At 36.1% G+C, this 21988-nt stretch overlaps 1 protein-coding gene across 5 annotated transcripts in view; it reads left to right on the forward strand.

Annotated features, from left to right (window-relative positions):
- Positions 1-21988, forward strand: part of LOC117303652 — a 55203-nt gene that overhangs the window by 8482 nt on the left and 24733 nt on the right. For 4 of the 5 annotated variants that reach the window (XM_033787892.1, XM_033787890.1, XM_033787887.1 and 1 more), the window contains 19 exons: positions 1525-1664; positions 3307-3381; positions 4971-5090; positions 7604-7684; positions 7866-7943; positions 8843-8962; positions 10250-10324; positions 10789-10875; positions 11907-12023; positions 12557-12649; positions 13985-14077; positions 14555-14674; positions 14898-14984; positions 17499-17585; positions 18377-18496; positions 18835-18921; positions 20275-20314; positions 20534-20640; positions 21510-21678. In XM_033787892.1, coding sequence (XP_033643783.1) covers positions 1525-1664; positions 3307-3381; positions 4971-5090; positions 7604-7684; positions 7866-7943; positions 8843-8962; positions 10250-10324; positions 10789-10875; positions 11907-12023; positions 12557-12649; positions 13985-14077; positions 14555-14674; positions 14898-14984; positions 17499-17585; positions 18377-18496; positions 18835-18921; positions 20275-20314; positions 20534-20640; positions 21510-21678 — 1896 coding nt within the window. Of the gene's footprint in view, positions 1-1524; positions 1665-3306; positions 3382-4970; positions 5091-7603; positions 7685-7865; positions 7944-8842; positions 8963-10249; positions 10325-10788; positions 10876-11906; positions 12024-12556; positions 12650-13982; positions 14078-14554; positions 14675-14897; positions 14985-17498; positions 17586-18376; positions 18497-18834; positions 18922-20274; positions 20315-20533; positions 20641-21509; positions 21679-21988 lie in introns of all 5 variants that reach the window. The other variant, XM_033787889.1, reaches the window with a different exon arrangement.

A 21988-nucleotide genomic window follows, 5' to 3' on the forward strand; every position in this document is an offset into this window, starting at 1 on the left:
GAGACCTGGCTTTTTTAGCAGAGGCTGATATTAATGGTATCCTGTTTCTATTTCAAAACAAAAAGCAAAATTTGTTTTGAGAGACAATGATTTCCACCTAAAAAAGTGTTTAAAAAGTACAGTAAACGTTTGAAAACAGTTGAGCATGTGGTATATATACATAAAGTGGGTCGTAGTCAGTTTATTTCATGCAGCAGTAGGGGGCGTGCAGAGGGAGCTACATACCATGATAATCGGGCCACTGTGTCCATAAACTGACTACAGGTGTCAGTAAGTACAGAATGTATGGTGTACACTGTATCTTCTTGGAAGTTCAGTATGAGACACTTACCTACATGTGCAAAGTAGGTTAATTATTACCCATGCTATCATTTAATGTACACAACAACAGCCATAATCCCCTATGACAGAAGGAAGTCCTTGCCCCAACTCAATAACTTTGTGTACTTTTTACAAAAGTTCACCACAACATTTTAAATAAGGGAATAAAAGGGTAGCGACGGGTTCTTACACGGCCGTTTAAAGCCGGCAGGGTCGAATTGCCATGTGATAAAGGCCTGAGCCGAAGGCGAGGGCTTTTAGCGCAAGGCAACGACCCTGCAAGGTTTTAAACGGACGTTTAAGAACGCGTCAACTACTCGTTTATTCCCATTCATAAATGCCCCTTATGTTAAAAACGTAAAAAAAATACAATTACAGACACTTTGACAGTTAAAAATTTGAGGTTTGAAATTTTGTTTTCAAAAACTTTGTGAAGAGTCTGTTGCTTGGGCTTGGGTTGTGTGTATGTGCGGGCGCTTAGAAATAGATTACGAGCGTGCGCTTAGAAGTAGATTACGCGCTGTTCATAATAGCTATGAATTGCGTTCTGCGTGATAATCTTGCGCGCCTGACACGCGGAAGCCAGCGGGTTATAAACACTGGTCATTATCAACCGTTCAAACACCCCCACGTGACGCACTCTCCACCAATAGGAGTAGAGAAACTGTCTGGGGTATTTATGAATACTCCTTTATGACCTAGTTAATTGCCTTTTAAAAAAATTCTGATTTTTGACAATGCTATTTTCAAAGACTTTTAATTTCAGTATCTAGGGTTTCTCAGTAGAGTGTGGGTGTTCCCAATCTTGAGAAAATATGGGATGTAAAGCCGTAGATCCCCTCTGCTGTGCAATGTTTATCTTCCACCATGGTTTATCCAGGTGTTTCTGGCAGTGGCTGCTGAATGCCCCGCAGCACCTCGCAAAATATTAGAAGGTGCTACACTGCTACATAAATTGGTCTCATAATTCAAACACTTCAAAACCTGTCTAAAAGGTCTAAATCTTTGTTTCAGCGCCTTGAGTACTGTATTAGTGGATATGTGCACTTTGTAAGACTCAAATAGTCTGTTATTGTTGATTACTGCACTATTTACTGATGATCAGAATAAGGCATTATTTTGTCATTTTTAAATGGAGAGGGATAGCAGTTGAGGAGCTATTCATTGATGTTAAATATTTTTTATCTGTGGCATGATTTGCAGTGAACGCTGCCAGCTTTGGATCACAGCGATGCACATGGGGTCCAGCCTACTGGTGTGATCACCCAGTTAAAGCCAAAGAATGTGGCACACAGGCAGTGAATTACTGTATCCAGAATGAGTGGTCAAAGATCAAAGTTGATGTAAGTGTAATATTAACAATTCTTCAACATTCATTTTATCAAGTCAGCCATTGTGCCCATTGTCAAATAGAAAGAATCCTTGGGTTATGACTTGTATTTAAGCAAAAACACGAATGACAGTCAATGTGTGTGTGTTTCCTTTCTTCATTGATCCAATTGTACAACCAGGGTCTTTAATGAAATTCAATTCCTTAAGCCATTGGCGTCATATGGTAGTGCTCATATGTTTCTAGTTCTTTCTGTCTATCAACTATAAGCTTACTATCAACTGAACTTGCATAGCTAGTCATATTATTCGTTTGGGGAAAGGAAGACATATTATTCATTTGGAGTGAAAAGAGAGGATTGGAGCTGGCAGACAAATACTTTTTTTTGAGGGGAGGGGGTTGGTTTATATCTTACCGGGAAAAATAATCTGCAACCCTGACGACACCCAAGGGCAGTTCCCCCTTCCCTAGTAAGATAATCATCATGAAAAGCCTAACCCAAGATGGTCTCCCCAGAAAGTTTTAAGGTTGTGTAAACAATGTTCGTAGAGCTCTGTTGGATTCACACTCAATCTGAGCATTTACAATGTACACCAAATCTCAATCCCAGGGCAGTATTCCTTTGGCTTAACACAGCATTATACAACTAAGCCCATGAGAGCATCCCCTCCCATGTTTGGCCTATTTTAACAGAAGCACTATAAAGACCATGATAACTTTGAACCACCTCTGTTAGTGGTACATCAATCATGTACAAACAAATTACAATTCAACCTAATTTCAAAGTTGATACGTGTACATACAATTGTACATTCATAGCTCACATGAGATTTCATATTACTATTTTTCAACAAAACAAAACTTTGAAAGCATACTATTCATTTTTCATATACACTACATTGTCACAATACTCTACACAACAATTGGAACTATCCTGTTGTTGACACTATTTTCTGACTCATAAAAGATAAGTGTATACTACACTTTTTGTAGTCACTGAGCAAGTTAAATTATACAAGTTGGAATATTTTGAAGTGAATACATGTAGTTGAATAATGCACAACAAAATGATTAAATACAAGACCTCAGTTTGAACTGCAGGGCTCAAATATGGACATGATGGATGGAAATGACACAATTAATGCAAGACCCCAGGGCTTGTAGCTCAAATTGTTTACTGGAACAAAGATTATCTTACAAGACCAAAGACAAAATGAGAAAAAACTTCCTGGTACTCTTGCATTCAAGGTTGCTTTGGTTTTTATTTGAACAAGCACAACCACCAACGGCTTTAAGGGAAGTTTTATCTCATTTTGCCTTTATTGGGTAGCATAAAATATACTTCATTACTCAATAGAATGGAAAGATATTTGTAAGACTCAAAATCAAAAGTTGAATATAATCTGCTCCTATTATTAGACAGTGAGTGTATTTGTTCTCGACACTTAAATCACTGGCCTCAGGCCTATTGTCCAGTGTAAAATATGCGTCGTGAACTGTTGTGCACCATGTGCATCAGCAAACTACGTACCTACCCTTTAAATGTATGAGGCCTCTTGTTTCTATCATGCATTACTTGACAAAGAATAATTCATGGAAATGAGGTACATGTACCTAGAGTGTAATTTTAATCTTATTCTACTTCTTTTTGACAGGATGAATCTTTGTGTGATGAGTGTATGACATTCATTGGAGAAGTCCATGATGTTCTCAACAGTGGAGATTTACAGGTAATGCTTCGTGGACAAGTTGTACATACAGTACATAACTGAGCAAAATAAAAAAAATCATCCATTGTAGTGCAATTAATGTCTATGGTTGTATACTCTACTTGAGTATGGTCACTACAGAACTATTGAGAGGTTGTAATTGCACCACACTGATCTAACAAAAAACTGAACTGTCATTGTAGAACCTTTCTAGGTTTGCTTTAATTGATGACAACATTGAAGAAATAAGTGACACTCACAGAAGCTCAGCTAATTATAACTTTCAGAGCCATGTAATTAAAGATAGTGCATGTAGTGAGTGTCATCATGGTCACAAGAGGAAGTAACAACCATCAAAATGTTATAACTTATAAAGAGATTATACGGTCAAAGTTTACTTGTGTTTGATTGATTTTGCTTCCTTTTTAAACAAAATGTTCAGTTCACATTGGTGATAATAATAGGAGAATAATAAACACATTGCTTACAATTGTTTAACTCAAAGACAGTCAGGAACTGGTCAAGAAAATATTTAATGAAAATGATGTGACAAAATTTTATGTAAGTAATGACAGCAAAAACACAAGCAACAAACAAACAAAAAAGTTAACAATCCAACTCAAAGAGGATGAACGAAATAATATGATAATGAGACTAAATTGAAGGTGGTAAAATAACAACAATGAGGTGACAAAGTTTTGAAGATAAGGAACAAGGCAGGAATGCATACAAATAAGGAAACTAAAAAAGGCCTTAAACAGAAACATTGGCAGTAGAATTGACTAGAGACCCATTACCTCTCTACTTACCTGCCACAAAACAGAATGTGATACCTTCCTGTTAGGCTTTGGCAGCATCCACAGACCATTTCCTCAAACGTTAATAATAAGGGAATCAATGTGTGGTGAAGAGGTTTTCAACTAGTGGTTTAAGCCCGCCGAGGCCTGGTTCTTACCACACTTTGATTCCCATTCACAAATAGGCCTACCTTTGGTAAAAAAACATCAACACTTTTTGGTCAAAAAGTAAAATAAATGCAAAAATTATAATTGTTCAATGATTTCTTTCAACACAACACCCCCCTCCAGCTATGAAATTGTAAGGCCCTCTGGTAAACAACTCCTTATAAGGAAATTGCTGTGCGCGTCTTGTGTATTGCGTGATGTGGCGCAACTGGTCAAGCCGTTGCTCTCGACCAATAGGAATGAAGAAACTGTCTTATAAGCACAGGTGCAAGCTCGCGTGTCACGCCCATGTTTCAACACTTTTTACTGGTGTTATATCATCCGTTCAAACAACCCCTCGTGATGCCCTCTCGACCAATCAGAATGAATAAACTGAGGTATTTATGAATGATACTTAGATATGATATGCTTAAAATGTGTTACTGGCTGTGGCTGCTGTATGCGCCGTAGCACCTTGTAAACAACCCTTATAAGGTGCTAAATAATTGGGTCTCAAAATTCATCACTTCAACAACCTATCTATCTGAAAGTTTGTATATACTCGGCGCATTGAGTACCTTGTTTGGTAGATACGTGCGCTATATAAGACTTCGATATTATTATTATTATTATTGTTATTATTATTATTATCTATTGTCATTGTAGACTGATGTAATAACACTCATCAAGGGCCTGTGCGACAAACTTGGCTCCAAAGCTGAAACCTGCAAGGAATTAGTGGACCTGTTTGGAAAAGAGCTGCTAGAGAAACTTGTTACAGAATTAGTAAGTTGACTTTGATTACTCACTCAAAGATCTTAAATGTATTTTTGTACAACTTGGTGAAAGAATTTTCACATATTTTGTTTTAATTATTTTTTTTACCAAAGGCTGATTCCTAAATTCTTTGAGCTGAAATTGAAAGTAAAATTTTTAATACATCACCTTATTTAATAATAATACTTGAAAACATTTATATGTAGCTCATAATGTCGGAGGAGCGCAACAAAAACCACTAAACAATGAAATGTTACACACTAAGCAATGTTTCTTTTAAAAGATTCAAACAAATAAGTCTTTAAATGTCCCTTAAAAATCAGAAGAGAGTCAGCTAGGCGAATATGAACAGGTATGTCGTTCAACAATTAAGTTACCTGTGAATGCTCATTGCCTTTAGAATGTTGTGGAAAAAGTAGTTTGAGTGAGTAAGGTTTAGCCAACAGAACGAAGAGGACAAACAAGGTTTATTGTATGCAGGGGATCAGAATATAGTCTAGAGATAAGCCATGAACAACTTATACACGACACGCATTGCAATGGGTAGCTATTACATGTAGTTGCAAAATGGGTGTTGACACGCATTGCAATGGGTAGCTATTACATGTAGTTGCAAAATGGGTGTTATCAAAAGTATAGCATTTTTCCCTTTTTGAATAAAGTTTGTTTGAGGTCAGTGGTGAACACAGTTGGTAGGTGTACATGTACATGTGATGTTTCACTTGTAGAATACAATGTTTACTTTGTGGACAAGTGACGCTTGACCCTTGAATCAAGTCTTGTGATATACATTAAACTTGATCAGAGCTATAAATACTTCATACAAAAATATGTGTATGGAATTTTGCAATCATGTCAGAGTAGTATCTGATTGTCTGTACATCAGTCCATCAGAATAACATGTGACCAAACAATAGACGCGCATTAAATAATAGTTCATATAATCAGTCATACAATCTGGAAGTACCACAGTATGTGACTCAAATCACTTAAATCAAAAGGAACAAAAAGCTCTTCGTTAACTTAAACTCAATGTAGCAGATGAGAGAACATTGGGTTTTACTTATGGTTGAAAGTACCTAATTTCCAAGGTTTGTGGTAATACCATGTGAATATATCTTTTGAGTAGTGTTGGTTCTGAAAAGAGTTGATGGTTAACGACTCAATGACACAACATTTCTACTATCTGCACATTGTGTAAAAACTTTGTCAACCTATATACAGACAAGAAACATTTTTTGATTGAAGCTAAACATATCCAATTTGCCCCCAAACTTTGATTGTTTGCAGGGAGGAACTCAAATACAAGTGCCTAATTGTATTTAAGTGGGCATGTAAAGAATAAGTAGGATATGAAACTTTGCTTGGTGTAGGAAACCTCTGTCAGTCTGAGAGAGGTTTGCGATGCCGGTAACTCCATGTGGATATCTCTCTTTTGAGTAATGTTGGTTCTGAAAAGAATCAGTGGTTAACGACTCAACGTTTTGGTCAGTATGCTCATTGAAATGTTTTGGTCAAATTTGCAACAAATTTGACCTAGCATCTACAAGATTTTCCATTCTAAACCTACAACCAGTTCACCAAATATAAATTTGAGGCAACAATTATATTGATATTCCTTGTGACTGGTCACTGAAAACAATTCCTGGGCAAGCCTTGTACATTAAAAAACATTTCATTTTCATTACCTGGCATGCCTGGGTGCCGGTCCCTGGATCCATTGTATGTAAAATGCTGGGTAAACATTGAAAGTATAGCTTCAACAACCTTTATTAACAAGGAAATCTTTTGGAACTAACATGAACTTGTTTTACTACCTGTTTCATTTTCTTCTGGTGTTTCTCTAGGATATAAAAAAGATTTGGAAAGTGAAACTATTGATTTATCTTCAGCGGTGTTGATGTTTTTTGTGATACTTTCCAGTGATGAAAGTGCACTTTTATACATATTATGAATGAATCACCTCTTTCTAGAGGCTTCCTGAGGCTAGGATTTTGAAAAGCAAACGTGCAATGTTGAGCACAGGCCCAACTTCATAGCGGTTCTTAACGCTAATCAAATTTTTGTGCATACTTTGACGAATAAATTTTCTAAGATGTGAGCGTATTCCACAGGTTAGCAAGAAAGTTAAGCAAGCCATCTTGCGCGTTCACCATGAATTTGTAGTGTGACGTCATTCATTTCCATGCAGTAAGCATGCCTTTTAGTTTGGTCTTAAAAGCATCACTATAAAATACAGTAAGCATCACTATAAAATACAGTAAGCATCACTATAAAATGGAAATCACGTAGTAAGTACAAAATCAGCCGTTAAGCAGCACTATGAAATTGGGACTAAGTCTTACAAGTAATCGGCAACAAATACCTTTGAACCTACATTGTATAAAGTAGGCCTATTGGAAGTTATTTCTATTGCTGAAGTATTTTCTGAATTTAAACCCAAATCATTGAAGCTACATCTACATGGTAATACCTATTATTGATAGGTTGTGCTTATTATAATTGCTTATTACATTTGCCAGGTTCCATCCAAAGTCTGTACACTTCTTGATCTGTGCCAGAAAGCTCCTACACCCAAGATAAAAAGCCAGCTTCTGTCCAAGGTACCTGTATCTTGACTTTCTTTCAATTAAAATGTTATTGTTTTGTTTTCTATTGTCTCAAGTGAAACCGATAACTGAGCAGTGAAAATGAAATTGAAACAAATTGTGAAACTTAAATTCTGACTGTGAATTAAACATTATTAATACTTATAATACCAACCATTTTGCTTGTTGATTTTAGGTTAAGGCTGATCCATGTACCGATTGCAAGCAGATCTTCACTGATCTGAAAGATCTACTCAACAATGCTACAGTCCAGGTAAAGTCATGAGAGTGTAGTTAATATCTGGTGTGGCAATCATAACTCAGAGTCATTGTTGCATAAAGTAAGAGTGAAATATCAAAGACTTTGCTCAGAAGGTCCTTGGGTTGTAACTCCATCCAATCTGATTCTAGTATCTTTGATTAGTAGGCATTTGGTCTCCAGCCAAACATAATTTTCCTCATCTTCTTTTTCTACACACACCTTCTTTCTGTAGTTTACAAAAATCTGAATTTTCTAGCTATAACTGCTTCTTACTCATGACTTTTAACTCAGAATATTGAACTTGAATAGCATGAAATGTCATCAACATGTTTGTACTTGTTGATGATGATAGCAGGGTTTCATGGTTAGAGTTTACAACTTTAATTAGCTAACCATATATATGCAACTGCAAAGACTGGTTGTGTAGAGAGATTTTGTTGATGACCCCCGTTAAGTACACGTATAGAATAAACTATATAGAGGATGCAATTTTCAATTGCCTTTCGTTAATAAACAAAAATTTCATCCTCCATTTTGAAATAGACTACCAAAACTCCCACACCACCAGAGAAGTCCAATGTTAATGACTAGTGAGACTGCGCTACCTGTCTGTTGGTTATTGTGTGTTTTCCCTCACCAAAATTTTAGAAAATTGCCTAATTTTACTATTCCTTTTTTACTTGTGTTATGTTGCTATTATTCACGTCAATAAAACTTTTACACTTGTATGTCAACGTCATCAATGCGCTAAGGTTACAGCCGTTAAAAATTGCCACTGAAGCTTACTAATAGTGTGGTTTCCCCAACTTTGTCCTCTGACACAGTTTATATACCACTACATTGGTAGTGTGTATGAATGATTCATCAAATTCAAATAAAAACAAACCCTGTCAATCAATTTTATGTAACAGAAAACCGTGTTTAATGAGGTCATTATGGCATGTGAGGTACTTGGACTATCTGCAGACACCTGCAAGCAATACATCAACACATATGGACCACTGGTGATTGACGAATTACTGCAGTTTCTGGTATGTAGAAGATGTGTTGTACATTAGTTGACTTATCGGTCAACACTGGTTGAACTGTATTGGTTACTATCTGGCTGGGACTTCAATCTGTTGTGTTTCATGGGGGACATCAGGAGTCATAGCACTTATGACATGGGTTCCAGGGGCTCGTTTAATGGTCCCTGGTGGGATGGGGGTCAAGGGGCAAAGCCATTGGCTTGGCTTCTGGGGGGCATGTTTAGCAATACGATCATCTACACCACTAGTCCAGTTACAGTGTGAGCTAAGTACCTTAGTCTGGGAGCAATGCACTTGAAGTCCTTCTACATGTAGTTCTGTAAGTCTGCGATACATGGCTATGACTGAAGGAACCTAAAAATTTAAACTGACTGAGGTGGCCAGGCCGCTTTGCGTTGGCAAAGCGCGGGATCTCATGCCGCCTGTCCTCTCTGTATTGATTTTTCTACTCTTAATTGTAACTTAAATATAGATTTTAATGGTGGGGCTACCACTGAAGTTAAATAACAACAGCATGCTGACAAAAATAACCCTTTCGGCACTTTAACCTTTACAGACAGCGCGTCGCTGTTAGGAAGCATACAGTGGCCTGTTCAAGTCATCTTGCTCACAATTTAAGGAGCTACAAGAGTTAAGAATTATTAGTTCAAAGATAGCCTTTTTAAAAGTACTCTGTAGAATGTGTATTTGGTTTGCGGTAACACCATGTGTGTATCTACTTGCCAGGTAGAGTTGTTCTTAGAGAACTGTCTTGCTTTATTCTACTGCCGTGGAGCAGATAATCGGAGGTTCGGGAGACTTCTCAGTTCTGAAAAGAATTGTCCTGCTTTTTAACTATTACCAGGGCGGATGGTATATAACTTAGACTGGACTACTACTTTAGCTTATAGGATCGTAATAACTGTACTGCCGCGGAGTCAGTTCTGAAATTGGTCTCAACGTTTCGACTAGCTTGCTCTAGTCATCGTCAGAAGACAGTTCCCTAAGAACAACTCTACCTGGCAAGTAGATACACACATGGTGTTACCGCAAACCAAATACACATTGATACCTCACCATGCAATGCCTCAAAAACTGGGGGTGGGGGGACACACACACACACAATTTATACTAAAGGGACACTGTACACATGGTATTTAAGATATTAAAAGCAGTGACGGACCATGATGAGAAAATGAGGGCGTACATCTAATGTAAGGAGTGCTACATGGCTAAGAATGACTGCGAATGAAAGGAGTTATACATGGCTAAATATGACTATGGTTAACTTAATGCTTTGTTTTACTACAGGACGGTGATCAGATCTGTCAGGCCGTAGGTCTTTGTAAAGCCAATAACAAAGTGGGACATGTTTTGTTAAAGAAGGTAGGGTTTGATTCCCAAGTATTGTTTGCTTTCTCTGTTGCTTTATTTATGTCTAATTATACACTCTTCATGAACCTGTAAATGTTTTTGAAGTGTTGTTGCTAACCATTGAATTCTGCGCTTACGATCACCATTCTCCTTTTAAGTGCAAGCGCCCGTATTTCTGCGCTAGCTGTGTGAGTGTAGAATGCCTAGTTACAAGCCTAAGTACAGTTATGCCTAAGTACACAAGCGTAGAAGCCAAAATTTCCTGCTAACCCGTGAAATACACTTGCCGTAAGCACAGAAGTCCCTGTTTCCAAAAGCGCGGATTCTTTGCTTCGGTAAGCAGACCCTGAAATTGGGCCCTGCACTTCATAAATAATTTGAAGTAATGATACTGTATCTTTGCCGAACTACGTGTACTATATGTACTGGCAAAGAACTTATTTCATGGAGAATAACTTGATTTTTTTTTTTGGCAGGTTATCAGAGTTAATGCAGACCCTTGTGCTGACTGCAAACAGATATTCAGTGATCTGGATGATATTCTAGCTAACAAGTCTGTTCAGGTATGCAACCAACATGCACAACATGGAACCATAGAGAGGGTTAATGTCAATCTTTTTGTTGGCAGTCAATTTCTGAAGCCAAGATGCAGGTTATTTTTATACAAACGTGGTTTGAAGGTGGACAGTTTGTATTAGGTGCCCACAGTGGGAACTAATTTGTTAACTTTTAATACCTAGTGAAGATAAAATTGATCACCTGTTTGAAGTACAATGTAAACCATGTTACATTTGTTTTCCTTTACCTCATACTTCTCTTACTCTTATTCATTGAGTTCAGGCAAACATGTATTTACTTATCTTGCATGACTTGTGCCATGGTGTGTATGTTACAGCGATATTTGCTCGTGTAAACCCACACGGTGGTTGCTCGATTGCTTCGTAGAGCGCAGGCATGGTAGACTGTTAACTGGTTACACAGCGGATAAGAGCACCGAACTCAAGCTCTGGTGCTTCTGTTCAGCAGAGTGTGGGTTCGAATCCTGGACGGACTCTTGTGTCCCTGAGCAAGACACTTAACTATAATTGCTTCTCTCCACCCAGGGGTAAATGGGTACCTATGAGGGCAGAGATGGTTCTTGTGATTGATTAACTTAGTGCACTACATATTTGGCAGCACAGGCTGTATACTCCCCAGGGAGCTGAGATGGTTTAAGGAGTCACAACTTAAGTGGCACATGATGGTGAATGTACCAGTGAGAGTTCAGCTCTCGATCATGAATATGTATGAGGTGTAGTAATTATATACACACTAGGTGTGCACCATGACCAAGGTGCTTATTTATTGTTTGGTTTTAGTGATTTAAATTGATGCATTAGTTGCACAACATATAAAAAAAAGATATATATTATAAAAAGTGAGATATCAACTGGAAACTGATATTAAGTTTCAAACAAATATATAACATACTTTAAAGTTGTTTTGCCTATATGTATTTTTACATATAAATGTCCAGTAAAATAAACAAATGCAGTCTTTAGTGATGAAATTGTACATGCAGAGAATAAACATGTCAATGTGATTTTGGTTTCAGCAAATAATCCTGAAGCAATTGATTCAAGTCTGCACTGAACTTGGACTTTCTGACACTATCTGTCAAGAAGTTGCATTATTTGAACCAGAAGTATTGAATTACATCATTCAACTCTTGGTAAGTACATGTACCTCGGTATCCAGTCTAACTCTCTTTAATGCAACCAATGTACTCAAGACCAACACATCTCACGTCTTTATCAAATGTTTAAATATCAAATTTACACATAGGAATCAAACTGCCTCTAGCTACCAGGCAATCTCAGTGTTCTAGATGGTAAGCCACTACTTTAGAATTGCAAAGGTTGTGGGTTTGATTCCCACCTGAGTATTATGTTCACAGAACCATGGGGGAAAGTATCAAATATACAGTGCTAACACACAGGTACGGGTTAAACCAAAATTAAAGTTATACAGTGCAAGTAAACGTTCCACATTGGGAACAGAATTGATGTGATGGTTGTGTACACAGATATAATCCATCAGAAATAAAAGGATGTGCTCGCGTCACCCTGCTGATGAAGACCGAAATGTCGGTCAAAAATTCCAGGTATGAAACTATTTTCAGTGTTGTGATCAAAGAGTTAAACCAAATTTTATTAACTTTCACACATAAACTTATCACGCTAATGTCCTTTAAATGTTATTTAGAAGCCAGATACGATGTGTGGTTTCTTGGGGCAATGCAGCAGTGATGTCACAATGAAGCTATCTAAACTTGCTCAGCAAGCAAACATTAACAAGGTAAGTTCTTCACGATAGCTCTTTAATGACATTTCTGGTTTTTTTTTTATGAATCTCTGTATTACAAACTCAAATCAGCTTGTAGCTGCGATGTTTGATTGGGTTTTAATAAACAAATAATAATAATAATGCTACTCACTCCCAACAAACATCCGGAACGCTTCTCTGTAGAACAGTTTAAAGGACTTTTAAAAACACATCTGTTTAATCGTTCCATCTAATGTGTTTTTGATTCTGTCACTTGTTGTATTTTTGCTTTATACTAGCCTTTTTTTTCTCTTCTGGGTTGTTGGTTGCATTATCCCCAGCGCTTTGCATCTTTTGGAAAAGACGCTTTATAAATTTGGTTATAAATTTGGTTATTATTATTATTATTATTATTATTATTATTCACGGTCAATTTCGGAAAATGAGCAGCCAATTTACCCAACAAGCTATTCTATTTCGCACAAAATCGAATGCTACTCAAAAGGGTCATTTGATTTCGTTTTGGGATTAGTCAAATGTTATGTTGCATCATTTGCGTTAACAAAATAATCATTCAATTTAATGATTCATCAAAGCAGCATTCAAATTCGCAGACGCTTCTTGAGGCATGTGTGTCACGAAAAAGAATGCTGCTACGTTAAATTGAACAGAGTGCTAAAGGAATTTGACTTGACCCAAAACGAAATTGAATGGCTGAATTCTGAATTTGAAACGCAGTAACAACTGGAGAGGCAAAACAGCTTTAATTCGAACGCATGCAAATAAATGAAATTGACTGCGCATTTTCCGAATTTGACCGGGAAAACCTATATTACTATTGTTTTTATTATTATACCTTTTCCCAACTAACAACAGATATATATAAACACAAGATGTTGAATGTATAAAAACTCCTTGTTAAAGTATGTCTTGATTTCCACTCAATCAATGGAAAAATAGACTTTAACTGCATATTTGTGGGGGTGATTGCCTGTAGATCATTATTTCAGGTTGCCTTGATGGTTTCTTTCCCTGCCTTTCACCTGATTGACCCTACCTAGTTGGAATCCCACCTCAGACCGGAGCCTTGCAAGTCCATTACATGTTGGTTTTCACACCTGATTGGGTGTATTGTCCTCTGACAACGTAAACTGAACAATCCTTATTCCTTATTCAACCTATTGTTGCCACACCCACTTTTGGATGTGTAATGAACATAATAATATACGTACATCAGACGAGTTATTGTGATTTAAAAACATTCTTGTAATCAACTCATGTTGCGTTGAATGCCTTTACCACAATTCACTAGTGTGTTATCCATGTCAGTCAGCTCCATAAACACATTTGTTTTTATGTTTGTCTTAGTTGCAGATGTCTACAGCCAACGGAAATATCTGCACTGACTGTGAACAGATTATAGATGATTTAAAGGACTTGATCAGCAACAAAACAATTGATGTATGTCAACTTATTTACATTGTCTAAACAGAAATTCTCATTAAATTTATGTTCTTTTCTTTTTCTTCAATTAAATCAGATTGATTATGGTAGGTTCATAAAAGGTTATCAGCAAAAATGTATTCATTATTCAAATGGTATGCATCAAAGGTGTACTTTTTGTGATCAGTTCAAACTTTTCTAAGCAGCGCAAGATGTCAATAAAAAGAAAAACTAAATTATGTTAGTAAAATGAAATTTGATGATTTCTTATATTAAGGGAGGTGCGTATAAATAATTGATAAAATCGTCATGAGTGGCATTGAAAACCATATGATTGATTCTAGATTGATGCTGGGTTGAATTGAAGGGTTAATCAGTCAAGACAGAACTTGGTTATTGATTTTATATCAGATTGATTCCTTTATGGAATATTTGAAACTACATGTAGCTCTGTTCAAAATGAATTAAAGTTGATATCTTGTGGTTCTTGCCCAGACAATATTGGAGAACAGCCTTGTTAGTCTTTGTGAGTCTATTGGTGTATCAGCAGATATCTGTTCTCAGTACATCGATGAGTATGGACCCTTAGTACTGGATTTCATTCTCTCTCAACTGGTAAGATCACTTCATATTAACATTACCTTCAGCAAATGGAATTATGGCGTCACAAAAATAACATATCTTTCATAAGTATCCTTTTTAGATTTCCAACTCTACTTCTAAATATTTATTACACAAAATGAGAATTAAACCTAACAAGCTTCATTTGAAATAACTTGATAATATGTATCGTGTGTACATGTATGTTTTATGTAAGGTATTTGTTTTATTGCAACAGGATTCACCAACAATCTGCAAAGAACTGCAGCTGTGCTCCTATGGCAGGTTGAGTAAATTGCGCTTTGTCGTTTCAACTTTGAAAAAGGTACGTCCCTTACTTTGCTCTCGGAATGAGTTAAATTCTAGAAAGAAAATGACCCGACTGCTGTTTGGGATTTAGTGACACACAACAGAATAAAAGGGAAATACCTGACTGCTGTAAATCAAGTTGTACTATTGGTGATGACATTAAGGAAAACTAACTTCACTTATCAAGTTTGAGGAAAGCTTAGACTGGTCCCCTCTCTTTATCTGCAAGGATAAAGACAGGTATTGGTTTTACAGAACCAGTGATTTCATTGGATGTAATGATTTTCTTGGATAATCAAGCAGTGATGTAAGCTTTTCATAGACATGCTTTGGTTGGTCCGAGGTGAAGCGGTGCAACTGACAAACATCACCTCGAATCGATCAAAACCCAGATATGGAAGGCTTACTTTCAATCACCTGCATGCAGTGTGCACTGTTTATTATGTACAGTTCAGGCACTTGTATGTAATGTTCTAAATGTTCAGAGGATTGACCAGGGCTTAACTGAAAAGTCTTTAAACACAAAAACCTAGACATTTGATATTTGTAAAAAGCACTTGGTATTCAGCTTTGTTACCTGTGATAATTATAGTTATTTACAGGCTTATGTTAAAGGCAAAATAATTATTAGTATAAAACCTTACTTGGTAACGAGTAATGGGGAGAGATTGATGGTATAAAACATTGTGAGAAACGGTTCCCTCTGAAGTTGCGTAGTTTTCGAGAAAGAAGTAATTTTCCACGAATTTGATTTCGAGACCTCAAGTTTAGAACTTGAGGTCTCGAAATCAACCATCTAAGTGCACACAACTTCGTTGTGACAATGATTATTTTTCTTTCATTATTATCTCGCAACTTCGATGACCAATTGAGCTCAAATTTTCACAGGATTGTTATTTTATGCATATGTTGAGATACAGCAACTGTGAAGGCTAGTCTTTGACAATTACCAATAGTGTCCACTGTCTTTAACACTATACAGCAACTGTGAAGGCTAGTCTTTGACAATTACCAATAGTGTCCACTGCCTTTAAGATACAGCAACTGTGGAGGCTAGTCTATGACAATTACCAATAGTGTCCACTGCCTTTAAGATACAGCAACTGTGAAGGCTAGTCTTTGACAATTACCAATAGTGTCCACTGTCTTTAACACTATACAGCAACTGTGAAGGCTAGTCTTTGACAATTACCAATAGTGTCCACTGCCTTTAACCCTATACAGCAACTGTGAAGGCTAGTCTTTGACAATTACCAATAGTGTCCACTGCCTTTAAGATACAGCAACTGTGAAGGCTAGTCTTTGACAATTACCAATAGTGTCCTTTGCCTTTAACCCTATACAGCAACTGTGAAGGCTAGTCTTTGACAATTACCAATAGTGTCCACTGCCTTTAACACTATACAGCAACTGTGAAGGCTAGTCTTTGACAATTACCAATAGTGTCCACTGCATTTAAGATACAGCAACTGTGAAGGCTAGTCTTTGACAATTACCAATAGTGTCCACTGCCTTTAACCCTATACAGCAACTATGAAGGCTAGTCTTTGACAATTACCAATAGTGTCTACTGCCTTTAAGACAGCACAATGTTGCTACCATTCTGACCCAGAGTTTAAAAGCATTTGCCTTATTGCACTTATTACAGAAGAGTCATTATGTAGTGATCATTTAAGCTTTCTATTTTGATTGTTGATTAGCTGTTGAGTACAATACCAGCAAAAGTAACGTTTGACTATTACCAGTTTGAACCATTTTACCAATGTTTAGGGGGGAAAAGAATAACAAGAATACAATTTTACCAATAATAATGTTAACTTCCCTGTGCAATGCAACTTGCTGCAAAATCAGGATAGATGTTGAAACATTCGCTGGAAGGTTGTGTTCTTAAAAAGGACTTACCTCATGTAAGCTTGGGCGATATCACGATATTATCGAATATCGCGATATTAATTTGGAAACGATTTCGATATCGGATGGATTTGGTTTTAATCGAAATATCGATATATCCCGATATATCGCAATAGTCGCGATAATCGCGATATATCGCGATATCGATTAAATATCGCGATGTATTTGCTAGCTGAGACATCTTGCACCCCATAGGTTTGGAGTAAAACCAGAAGAATAGGTCATTAGAACACCTCTCTTATGCTATGACTGTGTCTTCTACAACTTTCACTTGGAGTTTGAAGACTGATGATGTCAAATTTAATTAATCGCGATTATATCGAATATCGCGATATATTGTCGGCGATATATCGTGAATATCGCCCAAGCTTAATCTCATAATACTACTTTTCATATATAGATTGGACTAAAGAAACTTGTATGTTATAAGTTATGGAAAGGTTTGCGGTTACACCATGTAATGATTATCTCTAAATGAGTTGGGGTGGATATGAAAAGAATCATTGGTTTCAACTCGGTGTTTCGACAGTATGTTCTGATCGTCTTCTGGAAAAAGCAGAATTGTCTTCTGTTATTAAGTAGTTGATGTTGTTATGGTGTGTTTGGATGTAAATTTCAGGTAGCTAGAGGCAATGGTGATGCATGCAAAGACTGCAAGGAGATTCTAACTGATCTAGATGATATGCTCAACAATTCAACAGTACAGGTTAGCTACTAGTGACTAGACTTTATACAGTTATACACATTCATTGTATCAATCTTTCAATCTTTAAACACATTCATTGTATCAATCTTTATACACATTTACTGTATCAATCTTTATACAAATTTACTGTATCAATCTTTAAACACATTCATTGTATCAATCTTTAAACACATTCATTGTATCACTCTTTATACACATTTACTGTATCAATCTTTATACACATTCATTGTATCGATCTTTATACACATTTACTGTATCAATCTTTATACACATTCATTGTATCAATCTTTATACACATTTACTGTATCAATCTTTATACACATTCATTGTATCAATCTTTAAACACATTCATTGTATCAATCTTTATGCCCATTCATTGTATCAATCTTTATACACATTCATTGTATCAATCTTTATACACATTCATTGTATCAATCTTTATACACATTCATTGTATCAATCTTTATACACTTTCATTGTATCAATCTTTATACACATTCATTGTATCAATCTCTATACACATTCATTGTATCAATCTTTATACACTTTCATTGTATCAATCTTTATACACATTCATTGTATCAATCTTTATACACATTCATTGTATCAATCTTTATACACTTTCATTGTATCAATCTTTATACACTTTCATCGGAGGCCAAAGGTCCAGCCCTACTGAGACCCAAGGCACAGTTTGTTACTGTCTCTGACAATTTTGTATCTGTGATGTAAGAATAAGTCAAAATCACATCATTTGAAGCTTATGGCAAACATTCTTTCTTATTCACCAGAATGCTATTTTCAGTGAACTCATCAACTTGTGTGTAGGACTAGGGCTACCGGCAGATCAGTGTAGTACATACATCAAGGAATATGGTTCTCTGGTAATTAACTACATAGAGGGATTTCTGGTAAGAGTTATGATAACTTGCTATACTGTACAAGAGAAACTTGATAGTCTGGATACTAGGCTATACTTTAATATAGGGAAAATAGTTGTTTGCAAAAAGAGACTTGTAACCCCAAATGACAGCTATACATAATTGTATGGGATTGAGTTTTGTTTTTAATTTTGTCATTTTACTTTCATTCGAGAGTGATTTTAATTAGTTTTTAAGCCTATCCAGAATAATCTGAAATAAAAACAAGTATTCCTGGTTATGATGAAAGAGACATTTCTTTTAAATAGATAACTTTTAAGTACAATGTGTATATTATAATGATGTATTTTTCTCTGAAATAACCACAGCAAGCTGACCAAATATGCACTGAGGCTAAACTATGTGTGACAAGTGTTAACTTTGTCCAGCCAGCACTATTGACCACAGCTCTTCAAGTAAGTTATTGTTTTGGGTGTCTTTCCTAAGTGGTTAAGAGCATCAAATGCCAACATTTCATTCAAAATTAAATACCAAAATCTATCTAAGTTGTTATTGCCAACGTCCTTCCTGATAAAAAAAACATCAAAGAAAGATCTAAAATTAGCATTGAAAGAAAATGAACAATCAATAAACAACTTGAATTTAAACTCTTTTTCTTTGTTTAATTCCTTCGTGTTTCTTTATTCACAAGAAGTGCTCATGTGCTCTTGTTATATGTATATGTAATGTTTTTTTAAAGGCAGTGGACACTATTGGTAATTACTCAAAATAATTATTAGTATAAAACCTTTCTTGGTGACAAGTAATGGGGAGAAGTTGATGGTATAATGCATTGTGAGAAACGGCTCCCTCTGAAGTGACATAGTTTTCGAGAAAGAAGTAATTTTCCACAAATTTGATTTCAAGACCTCAAGTTTAGAATTTGAGGTCTTGAAATCAACCATCGAAACGCACACAACTTTGTGTGACAAGGGTGTCTTTTTCTTTCATTATTATCTCGTAACTTCGACGACCAGTTGAGCTCAAATTTTCACTTTTTTTTTTTTTTTTTTTTATGCTTATGTTGAAATACACCGAGTGAGTAGACTGGTCTTTGACAATTACCAATAGTGTCCACGGCCTTTAATGACGATTTTTGTCAACTTTACACTCGTCTCTTAGCCGCTGTATTACAGTATCTTAAAGGAACACGTTGCCTTGGATTGGTCGAGTTGGTCTTTGAAAAGCGTTCTGTAACCGTTTGTTATAAAATCGGTATGGTTAGAAAGATGTTGTAAAAGTAGAATACAGTGATCTACACAAATATGCCTCGAAATTGCGTGGTTTTCGTTTTACCTCGTCGACAAACACGGTCGGTCATTTATGGGAGTCAAATTGTTAACTCCCATAAATGGCCGACCGTGTTAGTTCGCGACGTAAAGTGTAAACCGTGCAATTTTGAGTGATACTTGTGTGGATCATTATATTCTACTTTTAAAACATCTTTCTAACCATATGCATTTCATAAAAAACAGTTTCAAACGCTTTTCATAGACCAACTCGTCCGATCCAAGGCAACGTGTTCCTTTAATAAACCATGAATACAAATAAATAAAAGAAAAGAAGAAGGTATTTTACTTGGGTTTACACATTAAAGCATTGATCATGCTCTTTCAAATTATAAAAAAATAATAACACATTCATGTATATGTAGGTAGACAAATGATTCATGATGATGATTGGTTGACCACTAAAGCTTGCCTTTATATATGATTTGGTTCAAACCACTTGTAAAATGCTAAATTCTTTCACCTGATTCAATATTACAGGTTCCTGAAGTAGAGTTATTACCAGCACTGCAAGTATCCGGTAAGTTTGTCATTAAATGATCATTCATCACAAACTGATTGGTTTATTAATAATAATCAACAATTCTTGTTTAGTGCGTATCTCAATCACAGAGAAGTCTCTATGTGCGTTGAGATGAAAAGCAATTTAAGAAATAAAAGTTAATGTAGAAGAGAAATGAATACAGTTATAAACTTCACAGTCACATTGATGTATAACATGTTGGGTTATAAATTGTAGATTTAAAGACGCAGTCTAGGTCAGTGCTTGGAGAGTCCGCTGATTGCACAATCTGTCAACTCATTGGAGATAAACTCAAGGACCTTCTCCAAGAACCTTCTACTCAGGTGACTACTCCCAACATTTGGTTTCTTGTTTGCCAGAGAAACATTCTGCATTCATATTCATTTTGATTTTACCCTTACACTGATGTGTGTCAGCTCATTATTGCAAAGGTCGTGCAGTCGTATCCCACGCGATTAAAAATGCCTTTGATTTTTTACACAGAACTCAGAAAAGTACTCAGTACACAGTGCTGACACACTTTGGTGAGACTGTTGGACCAATATTAATATTATTTAACCCGTTGCAAATTTAACATCTACTAAATTATGCAATCAATAATAAAACACATAACAAATTTGTAAAGTGTCATCATTTTATGAACAAACCTATTCCGAGGCACTAGAAAAAAGTATGAAAAGTAAAATATGCAAGATACTAAGATAATCAAGGTGTACATGGGATGTAAATAAGAGTAATCTTCAAATTTTTTGAAGCAGCACTTTAAAGGAAGAAGAAGAAGAAGAAGAAGAAGAATAGCATATAAAGAGAGGTTTTCACATGACCATCATAGCACCAAACAAGCGGATAAACACAAATATTGAGTTGGTCATCAGCAATGCCAAATAATAATAATAATAATAATAATAATAATAATAATAAGACTTGTAATGCGCACATATCCACCCTGCTGGGTGTTCAAGGCACAGTAAAACCAAAAACAAAACACAACACAAAGAAAAACAGACACAACAAAATTAGTCATTGAAAACCTGTTACATAAGATAAGTTTTGAGAAGAGACTTGTTTTGTTGTTATTGTGGTATGAATATAGTTGACTGATACTGTGGCTGAGGGGAAGTCAACATTGTCGGGTGAAGATACTGTCTTGCAATGAATGTTTCCTTATTTTGTTAATGAATTTTGATTACAGGAGGATATTGAAAGTGCCCTTGAGAAGGTGTGTAGTCTTTTACCTAGCTCAGATCAAGACTCGTGTGATATCTTAATTGAGCAATATACACCAGCACTGACTGACTTGTTACTCACAGACTTCCCTCCTGAATATCTCTGCCAACTCCTCAAACTCTGCTCTACTGCAGGTAAGTCTCATAACACTAGGTGGATTTAGTGCTCATTACAATGAGAAAAGAAAAAACATGGACAACATGTAACTTTAGCTCCCTTAAATAATGCCACATCAAACAAGCCACCACTATCTCTAGTTTCAAGACTCTTCTCAAAACATATCTGTTCAATTCATCATATACATAATCATTCTTTTGTTCCTCTGAGCGCTTATAGAGACTTTCTTTTGGAGGTGTTAGTATATAGAAATGCGGTTATTATTATTATTATAAAGACTTGTTTGTTTCAGCCATGCATGTCGGGATACAAACTGCCTGAAACAAC

Source organism: Asterias rubens, chromosome 20, assembly GCF_902459465.1.
Source record: "Asterias rubens chromosome 20, eAstRub1.3, whole genome shotgun sequence".
NCBI classification, from domain to species: domain Eukaryota; kingdom Metazoa; phylum Echinodermata; class Asteroidea; order Forcipulatida; family Asteriidae; genus Asterias; species Asterias rubens.